The sequence below is a fragment of the Hippocampus zosterae genome, chromosome 10, assembly GCF_025434085.1.
Source record: "Hippocampus zosterae strain Florida chromosome 10, ASM2543408v3, whole genome shotgun sequence".
Taxonomy (NCBI): domain Eukaryota; kingdom Metazoa; phylum Chordata; class Actinopteri; order Syngnathiformes; family Syngnathidae; genus Hippocampus; species Hippocampus zosterae.
The window spans coordinates 22,567,707-22,591,708 of record NC_067460.1 but is presented as its reverse complement, the minus strand read 5'-3'; the positions used below and the strand labels follow the sequence as shown (position 1 = coordinate 22,591,708).

The 24,002-nt window shown below is 44.4% G+C and overlaps 1 protein-coding gene across 1 annotated transcript in view; it reads right to left on the bottom strand.

Annotated features, from left to right (window-relative positions):
- Positions 1-24,002, bottom strand: part of cntn5 (contactin 5) — a 92,343-nt gene that overhangs the window by 17,425 nt on the left and 50,916 nt on the right. The window contains exons 9-15 of the mRNA XM_052078377.1: positions 19,466-19,647; positions 14,750-14,886; positions 14,493-14,622; positions 11,184-11,328; positions 4,368-4,495; positions 3,554-3,744; positions 2,015-2,135 (exon numbers count right to left, since the gene is read on the bottom strand). Coding sequence (XP_051934337.1) covers positions 2,015-2,135; positions 3,554-3,744; positions 4,368-4,495; positions 11,184-11,328; positions 14,493-14,622; positions 14,750-14,886; positions 19,466-19,647 — 1,034 coding nt within the window. The remainder of the gene's footprint in view (positions 1-2,014; positions 2,136-3,553; positions 3,745-4,367; positions 4,496-11,183; positions 11,329-14,492; positions 14,623-14,749; positions 14,887-19,465; positions 19,648-24,002) is intronic.

Genomic DNA, 24,002 nt, shown 5'->3' with positions numbered 1-24,002 from the left:
AGAGAGCGAGCTGTACATGCTAGCAGAGAGCGAGCTGTACATGCTACGGTAACAAGACGTCTGGAAGGGGCAAGGAATTCACAGACACTGAGGCGGCGTTATTCCGGAACTAGCCAAACAGAAGGCATTCATAAACATTCCGCTCCAGACGGAATCAATCCGCAGCTGCTCGATAGGAGAATTGTGACGGCAATTAAGACATACGAGTTAGCATGAAGAGCAGTAATCTTGTAATCTCCCTCAACGAAGCAAACAAACGAAAAAAAAGAAAGCCGACTCGACGGCAAACACAATCAGACTGCTGATCTGAGAGAGGAAGACTCAAATGTTGCCTTTTTTTTGGGAGGGGTGGGGGTGGGGGGGCTTTTAGGTGTCAGGACTCACCATGTTCCAATAAAAGCTAACATATGTTTACCTCCGTCTTGTTTAGCGAACGCCATCATCACGGCAAACGTGAGGACTCAGGGGTGTGTATGGGGGGGGGGGGGGGCGAACAGCTGGCGCTCTCTCCAATGAAAGGCAATGTGCTGTGTCCCTAGCAAGGTGTCCTGTTTGGAAGGTTACCGTAAAAGTGGCTCACTGACGAATGGAAATGAGAACACTCAGAATGCAGCAGGCTGTAGTTTGGAAAACTAATCTGGAGCCAACATCAGTGGCGCCATCACATAGATACAAACAGTATATTTAGGGTGGGGGGCGGGGGGGATTGACTTTTTTTAATTGCTGGTTTAGTAATACGGTGGTTAAAGTGCCCAAACATTCAAGATCTAATACGAATGAGCTAAGAAAAATTTTTGCCCAACAAATATTCTGGCGAAAGCGGACATACTGTATTATTAAAGCGCCTGGCAACCGTTTGAAATAATAAAAAAAAAAAGAAAAAAAAAATCAAAAGTGTTGTTGCTTTGAAATACAATCCTTCATTCATTCATTCATTCATCTTCCGTACCGCTTGATCCTCACGAGGGTCGCGGGGGGTGCTGGAGCCCATCCCAGCCGTCTCCGGGCAGTAGGCGGGGGACACCCTGAATCGGTTGCCAGCCAATCGCAGGGCACACAGAAACGAACAACCATACACACTCACACTCACACCTAGGGACAATTTAGAGTGTTCAATCAGCCTGCCACGCATATTTTTGGAATGTGGGAGGAAACCGGAGCACCCGGAGAAAACCCACGCAGGCCCCGGGAGAACATGCAAACTCCACACAGGGAGGCCGGAGCTGGAATCGAACCCGGTACCTCTGCACTGTGAAGCCCACGTGCTAACCACTGGACTACCGGGCCGCCCTGAAATACAATCCTGTCATTTTGAAAAATTGTCGGAAAAAAGAACATTATATTCAACTGTATAAAAGTCAAGCACAGATGAAAAATGCACATCAATACGACAACAAAAATCGCTAATCCCTGCCGATGAAAACAAAGCACGTTCCTCACCAAAAGTTTGAAGACACAGAGAGCAATCCTAAACGGTCCCTTCTCTCTTTGCGGCGTCACCAATATGGGGGATATGAAATTAAGAGCGGGTCCAGTCATCCAGCAAAGAGCAAACCCAATTTACTTGGCGCTGGATGACGGACCCCCCTGTCAGCTCCGCTTAAGACCGAGTCTGTGCACAAGGCGGGCAGCCGGCCCCCTCGCGCTGCAATCTGCGCACACTCGCCTCAATTAAAAAGTAAACATCATCATTTCATACGGAAAGCCGAGATGATGTTGTGACAAGATATTAGGGGGGAGATTAAAGATTACAATATTGATGAAAAAAATAATAATTAAAGAAAAAAAATGAAAGCACAATTATTGGAAACGCACATTTGCTTGTTTTTGTATGGAATGATTATTTCCTTGTTCACCCCACCCCCCCCTTAAAAATTAATTTTCTGGTGTAAGCTTCTGACTTGGTTGTCGTAACGTGACTGCGTCATTCACGACATTCTACGGCTGCATTCTTGTCGTCGCCGTAATGCGATTTTTTATTTCGGTCTCCAACGCGACTTCAAAAAAAGCTCACCTCGAACAAGAAGTTCCGACTCCGCGCTCATGGTGTCGGCGCTGGTTTGGGCCCTGCAGCCGTACTTCCCAGCATGCTTCAGCAAAATGCTCCTAATCATCAAATCCACCGTGGACGACTGCTGCAAAGACATACAAGGCAGACATGAGAAGGATCCGGAATGCACTTGAAAGGAAACCGTGCAATTGCTTTACATCTCGAAGCTCAACTGGCTAGAAAGGGGAAAAAAAAAAATTCCTGTTAAATTCAGCGGCTCCTTCCTGGGCTTTTTTTTTTTTGCTCTGGGAAATGAGAAGCGCCGTAGGCTGCAAACCCAGGCGGGCTCCTTGCACGGCTGCTTAGCATCGATCCCGATTAAAATTGCAGAGCGTGCCTCCGCCGCCAACAGGGAGCTGCTGCTCAATGTCGTTCAGTGGCGAGACGACGGCTTGTCAGGACAGATGTGACTTGAAAAACGTGGCTCCTGCATTTCGTGCTTGGCACCGGAGGTGCGAAGAAGTTACATACTGTACGTGCAAGTTCTAAGAAAGTCTCTGGTAACTTTCACCTTTCAAGCAAGTCCCTGTAGTGCAAAAATAACGAAATAAATAAATCAAGCAAGGCCATTTGAGCTCCCACCGGGGTTGATTTGTAGAATCAGATGTATATGGATGCCCGGCAAGATAAATGTCACTATTTTGTACATTTGAATGCACATTTTCATTCGCACAATTATCAAACAAATGTTTTTTTGGGGGACAGTCCGTGACTAAACCATCACATCTGATAAATGTTTTTGAAATATTGCGCCATAGCAAAAAAAGGATTGGATTGGTTTCATAAAATATTTGAGACACATGACTTGACTGGAGCGGCCCGGCAGTCCAGTGGTTAGCACGTCGGCTTCACAGTGCAGAGGTACCGGGTTCGATTCCAGCTCCGGCCTCCCTGTGTGGAGTTTGCATGTTCTCCCCGGGCCTGCGTGGGTTTTTTCCGGGTCCTCCGGTTTCCTCCCACATTCCAAAAAACATGCGTGGCAGGCTGATTGAACACTCTAAATTGTAAATTATAAATTTATATTTATAAAAAATATTTGAGACACATGACTAGACTCGAGTCAAGACTTGAGTTGCCATTTTTATGACTTGCTTGCCAAAAAAATCGGGAAAGACTCGATGTCGGATGTTTATTCGTTCTCTCCCATCTTCAGCACATTTCAAGATTTATCACGATTAACGCTATGACACTTCAATCAACATTAATAAAATTGTTTACATTTATTTCAAGCTGCTTTGGAAAAAAAAAGATGCAAATGCTCATTTCAAGAGAAAATGAACTTGGGGGGAACATATCCCAACATTTGTTGTTTGGCAAGAGTTTAGGACTTGACTTACAACTTGCTTGAACTACAAAATAATAATAACAATAATATATAAACAATAAAAATATAATATACAATAAAAATATAGAAAATGAATACTACAGTTACAAAATAATATAAAATAAATCAAAAATATGAAAATACAAAACAAAATAAAAGGATCAAAAGTCACTGCTTACTTTGGCTCGGACTGTCTGGATGTACTCAAAGTGGCCGCCGCCTCCCTGCTGGAAGCTGATTGGCTTGTGGTCGAACATCCACTGGAAGGCGACGTCCAGCGAGGTGTCGTGCGTGGCCTTGCAGCTGAGCACCACGCTCTCGCCCACGGTCACCTCCACGCGGCTCGGACTCAGCTCCAAGCGCATGGCCTCTGCAAGCACAAAGCTGCTGCACTGTCACCTCAGACGGACCGCCCCGTTTTGGCTGTGACCTCATACAGTGGACCACAGTATTCTGTTGGCTTGTGTGTAGCACCTGGTGGGCATTGGCGGCAGCGCCCTCAAGTGGTTCAGGTCCTATTTAGCTGACGGAGCTTTTTGTGTTAGCCTTGGTTGCTCTGAGTCACAAACTGCCCCATTGTCATGTGGTGTTCCACAGGGTTCAATTCTGGGGCCTCTGCTGTTCTCACTGTGTCTGCACCATATGGGTTCCATCTGAAGGATTTTTTTCCCCCCTGCGATGTGGATGACTGTTACAGCTATGTCCCGCTGAGCAAAAAAGATGCTTTCTCTTAAAGGCCAATTTTATCCTGTCTGAAGGACAGTCTCGTGTTTTTGCTATTAATTTGTGGCCTTATTGTACAAATTATATTTGCTCCATGTAAGGCACTCTGTACGCAGCAGTGGTTGTTTTAAAGTGCTCTATATATACAGTTGAGTGTGAAGGTAAAAAATAAAATAAAATAAAAGAGCCGATTGCTGGACATGGTGGGGCACTTGCCCGACTTTGTCCTGAATGTGACAGAAAATGATAGGCGCCTGGGGCATCACTTACCTTTCACCCACAGCGTGGCCGTCATCTCAGCCCAGCCCAGTTGATTCTCGGCCCGGCACACGTAACCGCCTTCGTCCGCTCGGCTGGCGTTGACGATCCTCAGAGTGTTGTTCCTCAACAGCATCATCCTGCCACATGGCAAAAACACTCATCACAATGGCTAAGGTGGGAAGATTGTAACAACGACTACCAACAGAAGAGTTGAATTACTGTTGTCATTGGCAAAAAGTAACATTGAGTGATTATTTTTTGCTCCTTGACCATTTGTGTATATTCCTCAACATGGGATCCATAAAATTCACCTAAAATGGCTGCATCCAAACTTCTTATTTCTGAAATGGCTCCTTAGACTTTTTTTTCTATGTCCTGTTATGATAACCAACCAATTTAAGTGAACAGGTGCCAAGGGTGAAAAATTTCAAACTTTCAAGCCGGTGCTACTAAGTGAGAGACTCTGATGGCAGAACATAATATTACCCCTGGTACACGTTATGCAAAGTTAGAGCATTTAATTCCAGGGAAATAAAGACCTACTGATTCAATTAATATGTAATGCACTAGGGCTGAAACAAAAAATTATTTCAGAAAATAGATTCTTCTGTCCATTATCGGATTAAAAAAAACGCTTTTATTTCCATCTGTTCACTCAAAAAAATGGACATTGAGAGTGCATGATGATTCAGCGATTCAATTTACATTAAAGCAGGTCTCCAACAATTAATCCATTGTCGGAATAATTGATTAATTTGATCACCGAAAACTCGTTGCACCTCTCTACTTCACACACAAGTTAAATAAGAACCGGAAATATATTTTCACAGTAAAAGTTAACCTTAATTCAGTTATTCTTTCCCACACCACTAGGGGGAGCCCATATAGCACTCCTGACAATCCCTTTTGGATGAAACGCAGACATTGGTACTTTGACCTCAGCTATGCACACAATCCTAAATTAGAAGATGCCTAAAATGCTCCATTTCCACCTCGATGGAAGTCCGCTTGCAACAAACGGCGAATGGTGACGCATTTTGAGGTCTCTCATAAGGCGAAGAATGAATCAAAAATCAAAGCGGACATGGGATGATCACAGCAGCTACCCGTGTCACGGAAGATCAAGTTCTTGTCAGGACGTTGTGGCCCGTGTACTTTTGGTTGCAAACTTCAATGCAATGTTTGTGTATTTATAGCGCCACTTCCAGTGACGAAACATTGACATCAAAGTCTTTCAGTGCAGATCAATGAGCAATTTAAATATGTTAATGAGGCTGACCTCCAGGCAACGCTATCAGTCGTCGAGCATCTCTGGAGGGTTAAAAGCGCAGATGTTCCTCGAGATAGAGACGACGCTAAGAACATTTTAGTCAGGAAAACAACAAAAAAAAACAGTAAACGACACTTTGACTTCAACTGCTTTTTGCTTTTGAGGTCGAGAACAAAAGCGACGCATTCGTCGCCTGACTATCAATTCGGAAGGGGGGGGGGGGTAGGGATGAGTCTTTTTAAAGAACACAATTGCCTTATTTCACAGTAGTTTTTTTTTTTAAATCAACTTACGGAGGAGCATTACACTCATAAATTGGCCTGATAAAGGCTGTCAAAAGCGACTTAACGTTTCATCACCGCGTACTCTGGGGGGAGACGCCGAGTGTAATCGACGGGAAAAACAAACAGGTGAACATGCCGGGACTCGTAAGTAGCCGTTGAAGGATGCGGCAAATCCAACGCTTGCTGGAGAATGGAGACGGAGGAAACCCTCCTGACATGCTAACGTTTAGCATCGATAGTAGCAGTTTTACAGATAATGGATATTGAACCACAAATGGTGGAGCAACACAAGAGACTGAGAATATAACTCACAGGAGTTGTTTTTTTTTTATCTTCTCCAAAAATAAATATTTTTCAGCACCAATGTTAGTGTGCTATAATTAGCAGTTTTATCTTAATGATGTCTTGTTAAAGAAATTTGGTTCAAACCAATCAGAATCCTACAAGTGTTGAACACTGTTTTGTTATGTTGTACCATATTTTACTGTGATAAAATGAGTTGAAAATGAAGCTGACTGGCATTTAGAAAGATGCTAACGTTAATCGCGAGTGGCAAACCGCTACGCTAGCACATACACTACATGTGCTACTACAGATTGTAGGCAGCTGGTGGGATGCTAACTTCGAAGGTTGCCTTTGATGTTAATTCGTTTTGGTTATACAAAATCAAAAAAGGTATTAAAGTTCATTGAATGTGATTTATTTCAAATAGTAAAATGCGACACAATTTTGTGTACATTGACCAAATAATTTTGTGTGATTTATAAATTGTTTTACCTGCGATGGTTACACTGTACATGTTATGGCAAAACTCCAACACAAGTAAGGCAACCAACAGCCAACATACCAGCCAAGGCTAAAATCGACTTGATTAGAAGGCTAATGCTAGCTTAGCATTCGAAGCTTGCGCGCAAACTACCCTTGCTTAAGTTGAATTATGTGGTTAGTAGAGAATGGTTCGATTTGATTATTTGTTTATTATTATTATTTTTTGGCAAAATCATCCGAGGACTTGTTTCAAACTTGAAGGTTAAGACTTGTGACTTCCTTATGACTTGCACATGTGGATTACTCCCACCTTGGAGGACAACATCTCATTATGTTCAAATGAATTCACATCCCACCCTCCCCAGCCCCCCACCCATCCTCGTCATCTATTTAAGGCTTCGGAGGCATTGATGCCATTCAAATAAATTAATATTGTTCGGCATTTAAAGCGACACACCACCCCTCCTCCCCCACCTTCATCATGCGCAAAGCTGATTGAAATTGGCAAAGAGGAAGCCCGGAAGGCGTGACCGAATCTTGACAAGAACAAGTCACGAGGCAATCTGCAGCCAGGAGACATTTTTCAAACAAGGGCATTAGGAAAATTCACGCCGCGCCCCGTAAACCCTACCTCACAAGGACGTTGACACACAGAGGACAAGACGGGGACCAATGCCTACCTGGGACATGCAAATCGAGCCGAGTGCAGGGATATCTAAAGCAAAGAATCACACTATAGAACGAACTGACCTATATGAAAAGGACGACGCGATTATGGGATTGAAGTCTTCTTTCCATATGAAATAAGGCACAGGTGTCATTTCATCATGCTTGCGCTCAGAGGGCCTTATTATAACTGTGACACCGTTCACGGTTAAACATGTCGAAATCACTCAGGATATACGGCGTTAGGTGCTGAGCCCTGCCACAAATGGCAAAAATCCGTGAGTAACTTATGCCCATAAAAGGTCTTTCTAATTGCCTCGATAATGCGATTTTTCTATTAGACAGTTATTTAAAATGTTGCTCATACCCACAAGTTGCCACAAAGTAGGTATAATGTGTACGCATGAAATGCAAAACGGTTTGTCACTCCATTATACCCTATCGGGTTTGACCGCCTGTTTGAGGTGCGTATTATAAACGGGATTTTATGGTCAATGGGGGGGGGAGATGGCAAATCCAGCGCTGATTTATGATTATTATGATTATGATGATTATGATAGGGCGGCCCGGTAGTCCAGTGGTTAAGCACGTCGGCTTCACAGTGCAGAGGTACCGGGTTCGATCCCAGCTCCGGCCTCCCTGTGTGGAGTTTGCATGTTCTGCCCGGGCCTGCGTGGGTTTTCCCCGGGTGCTCCGATTTCCTCCCACATTCCAAAGACATGCGTGGCAGGCTGATTGAACGCTCTAAATTGTCCCTAGGTGTGAGTGTGATCGTGGATGGTTGTTCGTCTCTGTGTGCCCTGTGATTGGCTGGCAACCGATTCAGGGTGTCCCCCGCCTACTGCCCGGAGACGGCTGGGATGGGCTCCAGCACCCCCCGCGACCCTAGTGAGGATCAAGCGGTTCGGAAGATGAATGAATGAATGATTATGATATTTAGTGAAAAGCATGAAGCAATGGTGGCGCAGTGGAGCACGTTGTGAGATTGTCTGATTTCCAGTCAAAGGGATCCAGGTTTGATTCCCACGTTTTCTCACGTCCTGTGCCGAAGACTCAATGTCTTGGTCAATTTCAATGTGGACATTTGTTTGTCTATATGTGCCCTGTGATTGACCGGCGAACGGTCTCGGGGCGTAGAAAATGGACAATAATGCCAATAATGGTGACAGAGTAATGGCTACACTGAACCGGCCCTTGTGCTCGAAGGACAAAAAAAAAGCCCCATACTGATCATTGTCCAAAAAAACAAAACAAAACGGAATTAACACCTTGTGTTTAAGCAACAAAAGGCTTAACATTAGCGGAAATCCATGTTAATTACGCACCTTCATTAAGTCGGGACAGCTGTCAATGGCAGATAAACGCGCAGGCATTTTCGATTCACCCCGAAAAAGAACGATGGCCCCGCCGTCCATAAACCTCGCCGCTCCACAAAGGCCAATGTCACAAAATCTTTGCCGGGATCCGCCCGGGTCAACATTTGAACGCCGCTTTTGTTTCGAGATAGGAATCGCCATTATCAGACGCTGGATCAGCGCTGACCTTTCGCTGATTCATTTCGTCCCAACAGAGCCGATGGATTCGTCCTCGGTCAATCGTCAACTAAAAAAAAAAACAAAACGGTGGCCTGACAAACTTGCGTTTAGTGGCGTGAACTTGCATCATTTTGTTCTTGCCGTCGTTTTTGAGTTGGTGTACTTTGCACGTACAGTATGTGTGCGTATTTTTATTCATTCATTCATTCATCTTCCGAGCCGCTTGATCCTCACTAGGGTCACGGGGGGGGGGGGGGGGGGTGCTGGAGCCTATCCCAGCTGTCTTCGGGCAGTAGGCGGGGGACACCCTGAATAGGTTGCCAGCCAATCGCAGGGCATACAGTGATGAACGACCACACTCACGCCCGAGGACAATTTTGAGTGTTCAATCAGCCTGCCACGCATGTTTTTGGAATGTGGGAGGAAACCGGAGCACCCGGAGAAAACCCACGCAGGCCCGGGGAGAACATGCAAACTCCACACAGGGAGGCCAGAGCTGGAATCGAACCCGGTACCTCTGCACTGTGAAGCCCACGTGCTAACCACTGGACTACCGGGCCGCCCGCGTATTTTTATTTTTTATTTTGTTTGCATTTGCTCCCTATCGGATTTTTCTGCTCCCAGAGCACTCGACTTTATCTTAGGTGAGATAAGAAGCCCGATCGCAGGTACAACTTTTTCCCGCGGCTGCCACAGAAAAATAGATTTGCAGCTTTGACGAATGCCTCTGAGACTTTATCGGGTTCCGTTGAGCCCGAGTCATTAATCATCATTTTATGGGCCCGCACACTGCGCCGAGCCAAAAGCCATCCTTCAGCAGTGACGCCGAGTTCAAACAACAGCTCAATTCCCTCTTCACACTTTTTTTCCCTTTTTTTTTTTACAGATGAAATAGTTCTCTTAAAATGACCGCATCAAAGGAACTTGGACGCGGTAGCGGTGACACTCCCGAGGATTTTGATCATTAAGCCAGTCACAATCTTGGAGGCTAAACATAAAAGGTCCGGGCGCTGACGGATACAAATTCTTACAACGTCGCTCACTTTGAGTGACAGAGCCCGACGGATGCTCCTGGTGAAAGGATGACGCCTCAAAATGCGTGAGAGCTCCAAATGCAATCATAAGCTCCAAGAGGGAATTGTTGGGTGGGGGGGGGGGGGGGGGGGGGGTGGTCTAGCAAAGATGTTTTGTTTCACACTGACACTTCATTTCAGTCAGGCTAATAAAACCTGCACGTCTCCTAAGGCCCATCGCCGCGGGGAGAACGCTTGAAAAAATAAAATAAAAATAATGACGTAAAAAAAAATATACAGCGGGAGGCAAACTTTTCACGACTTTGTGGATATTTCAACCCGGGGAAATGAATATAAGCTTTGATGCTTTTTAAGCACGCGAGTGTGGAACTCTCAGATGTTGCTATTAAAACAGTCTGTAAACAATTATTGGTCGGTATAGCCGTGTAATGTGCTGCAAAGCGGCAGTGGGAAGTCACAAAGCGCAAGCTCCAGTGTCATTTACAATTCTAGAATGATACGGAAATCAATGTTGCCCTTTTGCGGGAAATCGAAATTCGATTACTCAGTTACGGCCAACTTTTAAACGACCCAAAATGAATGTTTTTTTTTAAACACCTGGAGCCACGGTCTTTAAAAACCAAAGACCAAATCTAAAACCGAACGCTGATGGATTTAGATGTGACTTTCAGCATTCATATCAAACCAATCACTCAAACCGCCTTCAACCAGATGCAAAACTAATCCAGATTGAAGATTTGCACACTCCAAACGGACCAGGAGAAGCTTATTCATGCTTTCACCTTCATTCGGCTTAATTATTCTTCTGACCGGGCTCCCTCAAAGAGAGAGTTGAACGTAAACATGGTGAAGCAGCATCTGGCTGTGATGCTGCACACAGAAATTAAGTCAGACACAAAGGTAAATGCTTTTAAATGCAGGTTAAAAACGTTCATTTTTCCTTATACAGGATCAATGATTAAGGTCTTTCAAATCCATTTTAACATAATTTTTTTCAGAAGCTACAACACAAATAAACCAAAAGAGTTTTATTTTAAAACTTTTTGTTCTGGTCTCTCTGCGTGTCCACGTACTAAATGATCGGAACGTTCACACGGGACCCCTACTGTATGTTGGTGTGCCTTGAAAAGGGGGCGTGGCTTCGTAAGGATGTCAAACGCATGGAGTCAGTCGGGTTGGCGAGTGTTCACGTCTCTTCCATGCTCCTTGAGAGTGGATTCATTTTGTATTTTGCGTGCAATCCTTGACCATGCATTTGCGGTCCTAACCTTTTACTGGGCTGTATCCTCCGGTCCGCTCGCCTCCACGTGACCCGCGGCTTGGGCGACGCCCGAGGTTTGCACTCGATGAAAGCGTCCTTGCCCAGCGTGGCGATGACTCGCACCGGATTGGGCACGAAGACGGGCGCCGACGCTGCAACGAGGAGAAAAGGGCATGAAGTAGAAACAGGCTCTCGGCCACTTTCTGGTTAGCATGACTACTACATCAACAAATAATAAAAAATTATTACAGAAAAAAATAAAATTAAAAAAAACCCTACGACTTCTGAAAACCAAGAAAAACTCAATTAAAAAAAAACAAAAAAATAGTAATACAAAGTAATGAACCTGCAATAGTAAAATCTAAATCTAAAACTAAATTTAAAAAAAAGGTTAAAATGAAATAAAAAATAACTAATGAAAAATCCCCAAATTATCATGACCTTGATATGTCGACAAGAAATGAAGTGGGGCATCATCACGATCATCATCATCATCATCTGTAATACACATCAAGGCCTTCTGCAGGCTGCGAGGCTTTGTCAGCCAGCATTATTCAGATTCTGAGTGAGTCTTTCCAAGTGACATCACGCACAATGACAATCCTATCCCAGCCGTAGCTCAAGGCTGACCCCGGCCCCGCCACACACTGCCGCCTTCCGGGCCGCAGCGGCGGGCGCTGGTGTTTATGTGTCTTCGTCAGAGTAGGAGCGCGCTCGGCTGCTGGTGGCGTCAGCCACCACTCGCCACCAATCGGCCTCACGCTTATGCGGCCCCCGCGGTGCCTCGGCTGGTCGCTCGCCCGCGGGCTGTTATTAGCCACGCAATCAGTCCTGAGGTGTGTACGAGGGCATCACCGGATTAAGAAATATCAGGCACCCTCGTCAGGTCTTGTTAAAGTTTCATTCAAGTTTTGCTCATCTTCTGAATAGTGTGACACAGTTGATATGAAAAACAAGTCATTAACCTGGAGTCATTCCCACCCACTTTTGGATCCAGAGACTTCTTACAGGGAAGAAAATGTTTCCATGGATGCCATCATAGTCTGACACTGAAAAGCATGTTTAAAAAAAAAGGGGGCAAAGATATGGCTTAATTTAAAGCAAATTATCTGACCATAGAAGAGGTGAGTCTGGTTTGGCAATATTTCTTAAATTGAGTAAACAGAGCCTAAAAAAAAACGATTAATGTGTAAAAAATGCTACACAGCCATAGAATGTGGCCTCAAATAAATGTTTCTTATTTCAGGCCAACTACCATAATACAAAATCAAGACCAAGTTATTATACCTTATTGAGATTTTTAATTTGTTTTTTAATGAAAAGTGTTTGAAGTAAAATATGGTTAGCCCAGTCCTTCTTAAATTGGGGAGTGGGAACATTGGGGGGTGCGAGGCCAGAGGGTTGTGACCCCAGGGAACATGTTTTTTTTTGTAATTGTAATTTGTACAATTACAAAACTTGTAATTGCATATCCACTGCAGTAGGTGGCAGTGTTGGTCTCACGTCAGAGTCTACAAGGAGTATTCACTCCACTGTAAAGGTCTACTTATAACAATTTTATAGACACATGATACTATCTATAGTCACAGCGGTGACTTGAGGGGGCTGGAGCACCAAAATAATTTCATGCCTTAAACATCTCATAATGCTCGCGGCCTCTCCTAAAACGGACTAAATCGTTATTTAAACAGATCATTAAATTCTATTCATGAAATTATGATATAGATTACTAATAAATACATGTATACCGGTAATCAGTCTTTGGCTCGCTTTTTGATTCAGGACTTAGACCATTCTTTTAGGAAGATGATGATATGCACATTAAATGATACGACAATCAATTACAGCCAATTATTTAGTGGCCGGGGACCCTGGTTTGAGAAGCACTACACTAGAGACATTCGCAGACTTTCCTTGTCATGTGTGGAGTTTCTCACATTTCAGAATTCAGTTAAGATGTTAAAATTTGGGAGTGCGTGCCCTGTTTAGAGTGAAGATTTTGGTGGAAAGAAAAAAAAACAACCCAAAAAGGGACTTTTGATCTTCCCAAAAGTCACAGATTCCCCTTCTAAAAAGGGCATGCCACGCCGACAGTAAATCAACGCATCCCTCGGGGCAACGTAAAAGGGGAACGGGTGTCACCAGCTGCGTTCCACGATAGAAGATGACAAGGAGAAAATGGCGCCTCAACACGCGGCGCAAGAGGACAGCCCAAGCGAAGCCTCGTGGCCGCCGAGTGCCAGTCGGCCTTCAAGTTGCAAGTGAACGGGTCTTGCGCTCATGTGGATGCTGAATAAAAGTCACATGGGGCATCTGGGGTCACTGTGATGTCGTCCTTTGCTTTTATGAGAAAAAAAAATAATTGAATCAAAAATGCTTAACCCATGCTAAGGGGCTCATTACACTCCTTCACACGGAACCCTCACAGCTTTCTTTTAGTTTTCCGCACTGCCAAACTACATCTACAAGTCGTTTTTTTTTCTATGATAAAAGTAGAATTACTGACTCAACTTCTGTATTTAATGAAATGTTTTATTTATAGACACGGAAATATACAGAGATGGGCAGAATAGCCAGAAAGTGAAGTCAGGTAAGGCTACCGTTACTTCATATTCAAGAAAAAAGTCAAAAGAAATGCTCCACGAACTTGTAATTACTTGAACAAAGAGAGTAGTAGTCAGTCTGATTCATAATTAATATTATTATTATTTTTTTTAAATCAGATGGCACCTTTTTTTAAAATCAGTCAAAAGGTAATGGTGGAAGAAAGTAATTCTATAGTAACAGGTTAATTATAATTTAAATATACATACTAGCTGTCTAGCTAGCTAGTTAGAGTTAGCTAGATAGCTCGATAGCAAGCTAGCTAACAACCAATCTAGCCATTTGGCTAGCTAGACAGGTAGATTGATAGGTAGGTACACTGTAGCAATTCAATATTGTCCTTTACTTATGGAAAATTAGTTTTAGTCTCTAGGAAATTAGACTATATTTTCAGAAAAAAATGCAGTTTTTGGCCTAAAAAGAAAATGACTTTATTTTTCCAATAACTAGTGCTGTCAAGAGATTAACATTTTTAACTAATTAATTGTATCATTTTCCGTAATTAATCGCAACTAATCAAATTTGTTGAAAAAGTGAAGATAGAGCGTCAAAAATACATTTACGGATACATAAAGCCATCTCTGATTACAATTTGCTGTTTACTCGGCTTTGCCAAATGGCATGGAAGAGTTTGTTTACATTCCTGGAAGTACATGATGATGTCATGGTCCAAAGTTTTAAAAAGAGTGTCATAAAGCAAAGAAGTGTTTACCTAAAATCTTGAGTTCTGCGTTGGAGTAAATGGCGCCGTACTTATTTTCCGCCACGCACTGGTACATTCCAGAGTCCACGAGCTGCAGCTTGTTAATCGAGAGCTCGCCGTTCACGATCTCCATTCGACCCTGGAACCAGAAGAAAAAGTGAGCGCTTGATGATGATTCATGATGACATTTGGCACTCTGAGGTGTTTTTTTTTTTTTTCCCTTGCGCTTCTTTAAGCAAAAAGCAGAAGAAGTAAGGTGCTTGTACCTGGGACGTCAAGGGCAAACCGTTACGCAGCCAGCGATAGGTAGGCCGGGGCCTCCCCGTGGCCTTGCACTCCCACTGGAGCTTCTCTCCACTATCCAGCTGAGTGTCATTAATCATTCGCACCCACTGCGGCAGCACTGAAAGAAAGCGCGAGAGTGAGAATGAGGAGGAGGAGAAATTATAAATACAAGCAGTGAAACGTCCCTTGTGTGGTCTACGTCAGGTGCGGTGTTGACTTCCTGCGCTAACATTTTGCTTATGTTCAACACATTTGACAATAAAGTTGTATCCAATCAAAAAAAAAAAAACAGATTGAATTGCTTTAAGAATTTTTTTTTAAGCGGGTTAGTTTTTGTTTATTTTTCGAAAAAGCTTTGTTTTGTTTATTTGTTGTTTTAGTGTTCGTTTTAGTTTGGGTTTTTTTGCCATCACAGCATTAACTTGACAAATGTACACTAAAACTAATTTTTTTACAATTACATCATTCATATAATTCAAACTTCAGCGCTTATGTTTTAAAATCCAGAAATGTTCAGTCCGTGATCTTTCCTGCAACTCTTGCTTTCACACCCACAACGTCCTTCTCGAAAGCTGTCAGAAATGTACGCTTGATGCGCTCTCCTTTTCATCTGGAAGTCTCCGTCTATCCGCCGACTGCATTTTTCAATACGTGAACGTATATTCATGAGATTCTAAAATTTACAAGGACCTTTCGCAGGAGTCGGATCGCTCGTCTTGCGTGGGAGCGAGAATATTAATCAGCCACCAAGAAGCGAGCAAGCACCGCCAGCCCGCCCGTTCCATCTTTCCGTTTAATCTTACAAGGCCTTTTTTTTTTGTATTAAACATTTTCCTCAGTTATGTTAATAATGCACAAAGCACGAAGGCTAATATACAGAAATGAAAGGGATGTAAATGAATTCAAAGAAAATTAAAGATGCACGCATCCAACATGAATCCTCTGTGCCGTCGCTAAAACAGCTCGGGAAATTTCACATTGCACATCGGGCTTGGACATTTAAGTTAACTCCTGAGTAGGAGTTCATCAAAGGACGAGCCCTGGTACTCGCCCAAAATGGCCGACTTCCACTTTTTTTTCCCCATTTCAAATCTTTATTGAACAAGTCAGAATACAATTATCAGCAAATAGAAAACAAAACGAACGTGCAGTTTTGTTTCTGCTTCAAAAATTAAGAAAAGAGGTTTTGAATTATTCCATCTGCATTTGTGGATATGGAACTTATAATGATTATTAAATTTATAATGAAGGTTTGTTTAGTGTTTTTTCCCTTATTTTTGTAGAACCCAAATAGTACATTTTTTCCAGTATAGCATAAAGTCAGAGTCAATATGTTCAATGATAAATCTGGATACAACTTTCCAACTTTGCTGCTGTGAATTGGGAATTTCTCCATTGTGAGACTAATAAAGGTTTTTCTTATCTTATCAAAATGTGTTGGCATACTGGCATTGCCAGAACAAGTGAACCATTGTTTCAGGGTACATTCCACAAAATGAACAATCAACAGAGATGTCTTTCTTGAACCTAAGAAGATAATGCTTGGTGGGATAGTATTCGTGTATCATCTTAAAAGAGATTTCCCGTACTTTATTAGCCAGGGGGTATTTGTATGGGAGAGACCAGATTTTTCCCCACTGTAGATTATCAACAAAGCCAGACCAGTAGGTAATAATGTGTGGGATTGTTGAAATATCTTTTTGGAACATGGATCGTATATTACGCTTGTTATTTGTGATTGATGTTGACGTAAAACAGGATTTGCCCATAGCGGTCATTTTAGGGTCCAGGGTTGGTGTGGAGGTTGTTCTGTCCACCCCTTTCAAGAGGGTCACGATTCCAGAAGGAATAGCATCCATGACTGTCGCAAATTCTTTTGGGGTGACCGGTAGAGTAAATTTCTTTAAAAATTCAGAGTAATTCAAAAGAAAACCTTGATTATTGAGTAGTTGACTGACCAGGACTATTTTATTGTTGAACCAATTATGGAGAAATAATGATCAATTCTTGTATTGTAACGATTATTCCAGATAAAGCATTTATGAGGGGAAAAATTATGTGACCAGGCCAAAAGTATTTGTTTGTGGAAATTGGATAAAGCCAAGGGAATTTTTTCTATTCACATAAAAGGGCTCGTCAACTTCCCCAATATTCTTTGTGTCCTGACAAAAATTGCTCAGTTGCCCGGTAAGTCCTGTGGTTAGCACGTCGGATTCACAGTGCAGAGGTACCAGGTTCGATTCCAGCTCCGGCCTCCTTGTGTGGAGTTTGCATGTTCTCCCTGGGCCTGCGTGGGTTTTCTCCGGGTGCTCCGGTTTCCTCCCACATTCCAAAAACATGCGTGGCAGGCTGATTGAACACTCTAAATTGTCCCTAGGTGTGAGTGTGAGCGCGAATGGTTCGTCTCTGTGTGCCCTGCGATTGGCTGGCAACCGATTCAGGGTGTCCCCCGCCTACTGCCCGGAGACAGCTGGGATAGGCTCCAGCACCCCCCGCGACTCTAGTGAGGATCAAGCGGTTAGGAAGATGAATGAATGAATGAATGAATGAATGAATGAATGAATTGCCAAAAAGGCAATTCATTTGCTGAGAATAACTTTGAGGGGGGGGGGGGGGGATTTCAATTTCCTGGTGATCTGACCCTCTCTATAGTTTCTCCGTGTTCTTATGAGGCCCCTGTGATTACTCCATTAGATTTGTAGCTTTTCATGGCCACTAATGCAATTCCAGGTTGCCACTGTTACCATTGTTGTCTGTTCCGTGCATACACCGCAATTTCGGCAACACACAATGTTGTGGCTTGATTGCTTCTCGATGGCCAGGAATGTCCAATTCACAATGAAAGCCCAAAGTATCGGATGACCTCAAGGAAATTACTTTTAGCCTCAACAAGCTGGGGCTGCTTTTCTCCTTGTGTTGTCAACCGAATCATGGCGGCATTGCGGGGACCTTGGTAGCGCGCCGCGCCAAGGCTGCGGCACACACGTTATCTTGGTCTTGTGTCTGCGGCACGCTTGGAATTGTGGTGGGTGCTCCTTTCATGATCGCAGGCAAAACAACGAATGCGACGTGCTGATAGGTGGCGTTTTCCGAAAGAAAGGTAGTAAAGCAGACATGCTTTTCAGAATTGAAAACAGTTGCAAGTTGAAGCGGATTATTTTGGATGTCGCGCAAATTGCATTTGTCGATTTGCGCGTCACCAAAAACACCGACACTTTCTACCAGCTCAAAAATTGTCTCCATGATTTCAACTCCAAATTGAAAATGCCAGATCTTCACCCAGCCGAACTGCCAAATCACGGCTAAAAAAAAAAAAAAAAGCAAATCAAAAACAGCGTCGAGGCTCAGAGTCTTCCCGGAATCACAAGGACATCCAACGTTTAATTTTTCTAAATCACTGACACTTTCAGAAATATGCAGATGAGAAAATCTTGACTTGGTTGTGTAATTTCACACTTGATGGGAGGTCAGGCAAGCCACACATCAAGACGATTTGGATACAAGCATCAAAGTAGTGAAAAATAATCAAATACATTTACATAAGATGCGCAATTTCCATATACATTCATTCATTCATTCATTCATCTTCCGAGCCGCTTGATCCTCACTAGGGTCGCGGGGGGTGCTGGAGCCTATCCCAGCTGTCTCCGGGCAGTAGGCGGTGGACACCCTGAACCGGTTGCCAGCCAATCGCAGGGCACACAGAAACGAACAACCATTCGCACTCACGCTCACACTCACACCTAGGGACAATTTAGAGTGTTCAATCAACCTGCCACGCATGTTTTTGGAATGTGGGAGGAAACCGGAGCACCCGGAGAAAACCCACGCAGGCCCGGGGAGAACATGCAAACTCCACACAGGGAGGCCAGAGCTGGAATCGAACCCGGCACCTCTGCACTGTGAAGCCGAAGTACTAACCACTAGACTACCGGGCCGCCTTTTCCATATACACCTGACCGTAAATAATGAAAATCAAAACTTTTTTGGGGATAGAAACTATTTTATAAACTAAAAAAAAATACAAAAAACATTTTCTACATCCACAACTGAGTTCCCCCCCACCCCCAACTTGATCTAAAAATAAAACCGAACCCATCTGTTCATTTTAAAAATACGACATCACCCTTGAGCGCGAAAGTTTGCCCACCCACGTTCAAAAATAGAAGCGCCAGCTAATATGCTACGGTCATTAGCGATGTTTTCTTATCTATAATTACAGTTTTCTCGACACCGCTCTCTTCTAGACTTGTAGCTAAAAATAAATCCTACCATCAGTCGAGAAAATATTGTTGGCAACTGCCCAGGCGATTCCTCGAAGAGTTCACGAGAAACATTAATCGGGCTTTACAGGAGCGCTCGGTTCAATTTTGTTGCGGGAATACACCGCGACCTTTTGGCACGATGGCGATAACCGGGGCTTGAGTCATGTGTGGATTTCCGGAAAATAAGCAGCCGATTAACTGATGTGTTCCAGGTGATGATTATTTACAGAGCTCACCCCATCGCGAAACTCAAAAATGATGACTGACAAATGTCAGTCATGTGTTTCGGTCGAGGAATGACGACACTGCAAAAACTGGACACGAAAAAAACTGAAGAACCCCTCGAACCTCCAGTGATAAAACAAAAACAAGTTGGATTACAACATCACCCCCCCCAAAAACAAACAAACAAAGACCACGCTCAAGACTTACTGTAGACCTGCAGATGTCCCTTGAAAGCGGTCCCTCCCCTCTGGTTCTCGGCTTTGCATTCGTACGTTCCCGAGTCCTCCAGCTGGATGTTGGGGATCTCCAAGACGGCCTGAGACTTGCGTAGTCGAGCCTTTTTCGGTATATTGCCGTTGATCTTCCTCCAGGTGATTGTGGGCACTGGACTATGAGAAGTGACAACATACAGTTTCGAAATGATGTTGATAGTATTTATTTAGGGGGGGGGGGGAATAATCACCAAAAAGCAATTTCCTTCGAAGCTAAATAAATAAATACATACAAAAAGGAGTCGTGCCACCCTTGGCCTAAATAATTGAGCTTTTTTGCTCCCCGGGCCTGCGTGGGTTTTCTCCGGGTACTACTGCCCGGAGACAGCTGGGATAGGCTCCAGCACCCCCCGCGACCCTAGTGAGGATCAAGCGGCTCGGAAGATGAATGAATGAATGAATGCTTCATGGTGAAGGAATTTTGTTTCAACTGGGTTTTTAAAGCATGAATTGTCTGCGTAAAGTCCTACTACGACATCTCAAATGGATTGAAATCCAGAGTCAAGAGCGTTGGAGCTTGAGGGCTGGTTATTTGCAGACAACAAAATTCATCCTTTCATTAATCACAACACGTTGTCCAGGTTTTGAATGAGCAAAGCAAGGCCAGCACTGCCTCCACTACCTCTGACAATTGGAATCATCAACCACACACCCTCCAAAATGTAGGACTTTTGATGAGGGACTGGGGGGGGGGCATTTTTGGTCTAGAGGTTCGGATTAGAGTATGGTTTCGGGAGTTGAGGTTCGGAGGATAATGTACAAATGAACCATATTCAGTCGTGGTGAAGGCTGATTATGGAATTAAATTCGGAATTAGGATTGGGTAAACCCTAAATCTTTGTTGGGGGCCCTTCAGGGTTCGGGATTAGGATTACGGTGTTAGTTTGAGGTTTTGTCAAGAGGGGAGGATTTTATTAAGGTTGACAGTTGGGGGTTCGGACCAAGGTTGGGATTGAAGATTCGCTGGAATCGAGGGCGATGTTTGGGTGTTGTAACCCAAGGGATGAGGTTGTTTGCAATTTGTACTCTTGTTGAAGTCAATTAAACTAATAAGCGTCTGCTAAAGACCGGAGGAAAGTGTCCAAGACCCTTAAGGTGGTCCACTTTATTTATTTATTCATTCATTCATTCATTCATCTTCCGAGCCGCTTGATCCTGACTAGGGTCGCGGGGGGTGCTGGAGCCTATCCCAGCTGTCTTCGGGCAGTAAGCGGGGGACACCCTGAATCGGTTGCCAACCAATCGCAGGGCACACAGAGACGAACAACCATCCACGCTCATACTCACACCTAGGGACAATTTAGAGTGTTCAATCAGCCTGCCACGCATGTTTTTGGAATGTGGGAGGAAACCGGAGCACCCGGAGAAAACCCACGCAGGCCCGGGGAGAACATGCAAACTCCACAAAGGGAGGCCGGAGCTGGAATCGAACCCGGGACCTCTGCACTGTGAAGCCGACGTGCTAACCACTGGACTACCGGGCTGCCCCACTTTATTTATTCACTTCATTTTTTTTTCCTGCGCAGATGACATCCCAATTAGCAATCGGCACAATCGCTGCGCCTACCTACCTTCGGAATCGCTCCACGATTAAGGCTCGCCATCGACTCCATGCAAGGCTGCCAGTGAACGATGACTTTTGATTCACTTGATTAAGATCCTCATATTGTCTACCCGGCACTCATTTTTTTTTCCTTCTTTCAAAAACATCCGTCTCTCAGACACATTAAACGGCCGCCCCAAGAGCGCAACCCGCTGTTATAATAAGCTAGTCCAACTCCCGCCCGCTGCTGAATGCAAAGGCCCCCCCACGAGGCTGAACGAGCAGCTGCCAGGATTTGTCGAGTTTGATCCCCCTTGGGATCAGTTAAACGAAAAAATGAGTGAGCTGCTATACGGCAATTTGGGTGAAGGTATCCAAAGCATTTTGGGGCACAAGTGCAAGAAAGTATGGAGTGTTTGAACCAACGGCAATTTTTTTTTCTTGGCGTTAAAACTTTGCATTCATTTGCTACTCCGTTTCTTGCTCAGAAGCTGGCTTGAAATGTGCGGGACAGTGTCAGAAAACTTGAAAAACGGAGAAGGCGGGGTTGTGTTCTGGGGCTGCTTTGCTACATCCGGCATCATGGTGTCTTGAACCTGCGCAGGGGTTTAATGAAATCTCAGGATCAGGAACACCGCCTAGGTGTGAAACGTAGCGGAGGCTCGTTTAGATTCCGTGGCCAACAGTTTTGCTCTTGAACAACACCAACAACAAAGACTAATAACGCCAATCAAGGTCACCGTCTTTGCACTCTGATTGCCTGCGCCCGTTGGGATCAGAAGGAAAACAGAAAGGCGTCCCTGACTTAATTCCTGTTCTCGGGACCGTCGCCTCCTACAGAGTCCGCATTGAAAAGTCATCCGTCTCAACCGACTGAGAAAGGCTTCCGGATGGACAGTTCACAAGCGGAATTGAGTTTATCGAGGAGAGAGCCACGCACAGCTGCTGTTGGTCGTCTTTCCGGTCGAATTTGCAGTCCCCAGCGCTGGGACGTTTGGGAAGTAACTCGGCATAATGAGCGACGCTGATTGGAATCTAGGTAGACGGCGACGAGGTTTTCAGTGATTTATTTTAGATTAGAGACACTGGATGACAGACAGCCATGAATAATTCATGCTGACTAATTATAAACATAATGGAGTGTGTGATGCAAGATCATTTTTGCACAAAAGCAAAATCACTTTGCTCGGATGTCTGCCGAGTCTTAAATTTGTCGCCGGTGGAATAAGTCAACTTCTGGAGACATGGGGACCAAATTTTAAAAGATGTAGACCAAAAAAAAAAAAAGAAAAAGAAAAATAGGATTCGAGTTTGAACTAGGTACATGTTTAATTGGATTGTCTGTATTAAATGGTAAGGTAACAAATACTGACTGTGAATACATATAAGGAGTATTTATATTAGGTTCCATGTCCCAAGAGCTAGCTTCTGCAGCCGAGGATCGGACCGCCAGGGTGTCCGGGCTCTCCCTTAGAGATAAGGTGAGAAGCTCAGTCATCCGGGAGGGGCTCAGAGTCGAGCCGCTTCTCCTCCACATCGAGAGGAGCCAGGTGAGGTGGCTTGGGCATCTGATTCGGATGCCTCCTGAGCGCCTCCCCGGTGAGGTGTTCCGGTCATGTCCCACCGGGAGGAGACCCCGAGGAAGACCCAGGACACGCTGGAGAGACTATGTCACCCAGCTTGCCTGGGAACGACTCGGGATCCCCCGGGGAGAGCTGGAAGAAGTAGCTAGGGAGAGGGAAGTCTGGGCTTCCCTGCTAAAGCTGTTGCCCCCGCGACCCGGCCCCGGATAAGCGGTAGATGATGGATGGATGGATGGATATATTAGGTTTTAATTATATATTTTTTCATCGATATTCTAAAATGACATCATATTCACCTGTAATATTATAGACACAGGTGGTCTCCAGAGTCATTTGCCAGGAGGATGTCATTAGAAACGCGTAACAGGGCCGACTCCGTGATATGCGTAGTCTTGAAACCTGACTAGAAGACCTCCAAGATATTATGTTCATCTAAGAAAAATTTCAACTGCATGTGCACCACTTTTTTCCAGAATTTTGGAAATGAAAGGCAGTTTGGAAATGGCCCTGAAACTTGACAGCACATCTGGATCAAGACCAGGTTTCTTGATCAAGGGTTGGACCACAGCATGTTGAAAATGTTGGGGAACTACACCATGTTGCTATAATACAAAACCAACAATCCTTGGCCCGCACAAACGTGGCCTCCCGGGAGGAGGTAGAAAGAACTTTTTCAGCATTTGCGACAGCTATTGCGCCGCTAACTTTAGTAAGTGTGCTGAGTGTTTTTAGAATGCACTCTCTATGGACTCTCCCCTCCTGGCAGACGACTATTACAATGTCATTTATTTTCTGTGCCGATATAACCTTGTCCCGCTCCGTTCATTCATTCAACACAGAGCAAGGAAACACACGCGCATATATTAGGCCTGATCCCTTAGGGTGGATCCACTAACCGTCAAACACACACACACTCTCATAACATCCTGCCTGAAGAAGTCATGTAATGGAATAAAGACGTTTCAAGAGGACAGTAGAACACTGGGAATATTAAATGAGCTGTAACGAGCCGCCCTGCTGTTTTTTTCCCGATTTTTTTTTCAAATATGATTAGCGGGCGGCCCGGTAGTCCAGTGGTTAGCACGTGGGCTTCACAGTGCAGAGGTACCGGGTTCGATTCCAGCTCCGGCCTCCCTGTGTGGAGTTTGCATGTTCTCCCCGGGCCTGCGTGGGTTTTCTCCGGGTGCTCCGGTTTCCTCCCACATTCCAAAAATATGCATGGCAGGCTGATTGGACGCTACATGGCTAACTTGATGAAAACATTGGCAGCAGGTGTGCAAGCTGGAGGGAAAGCCCCCTGCCCGCCTCTGCCACCTGCTGGAGACACACAAGAAGAGGATCATGAC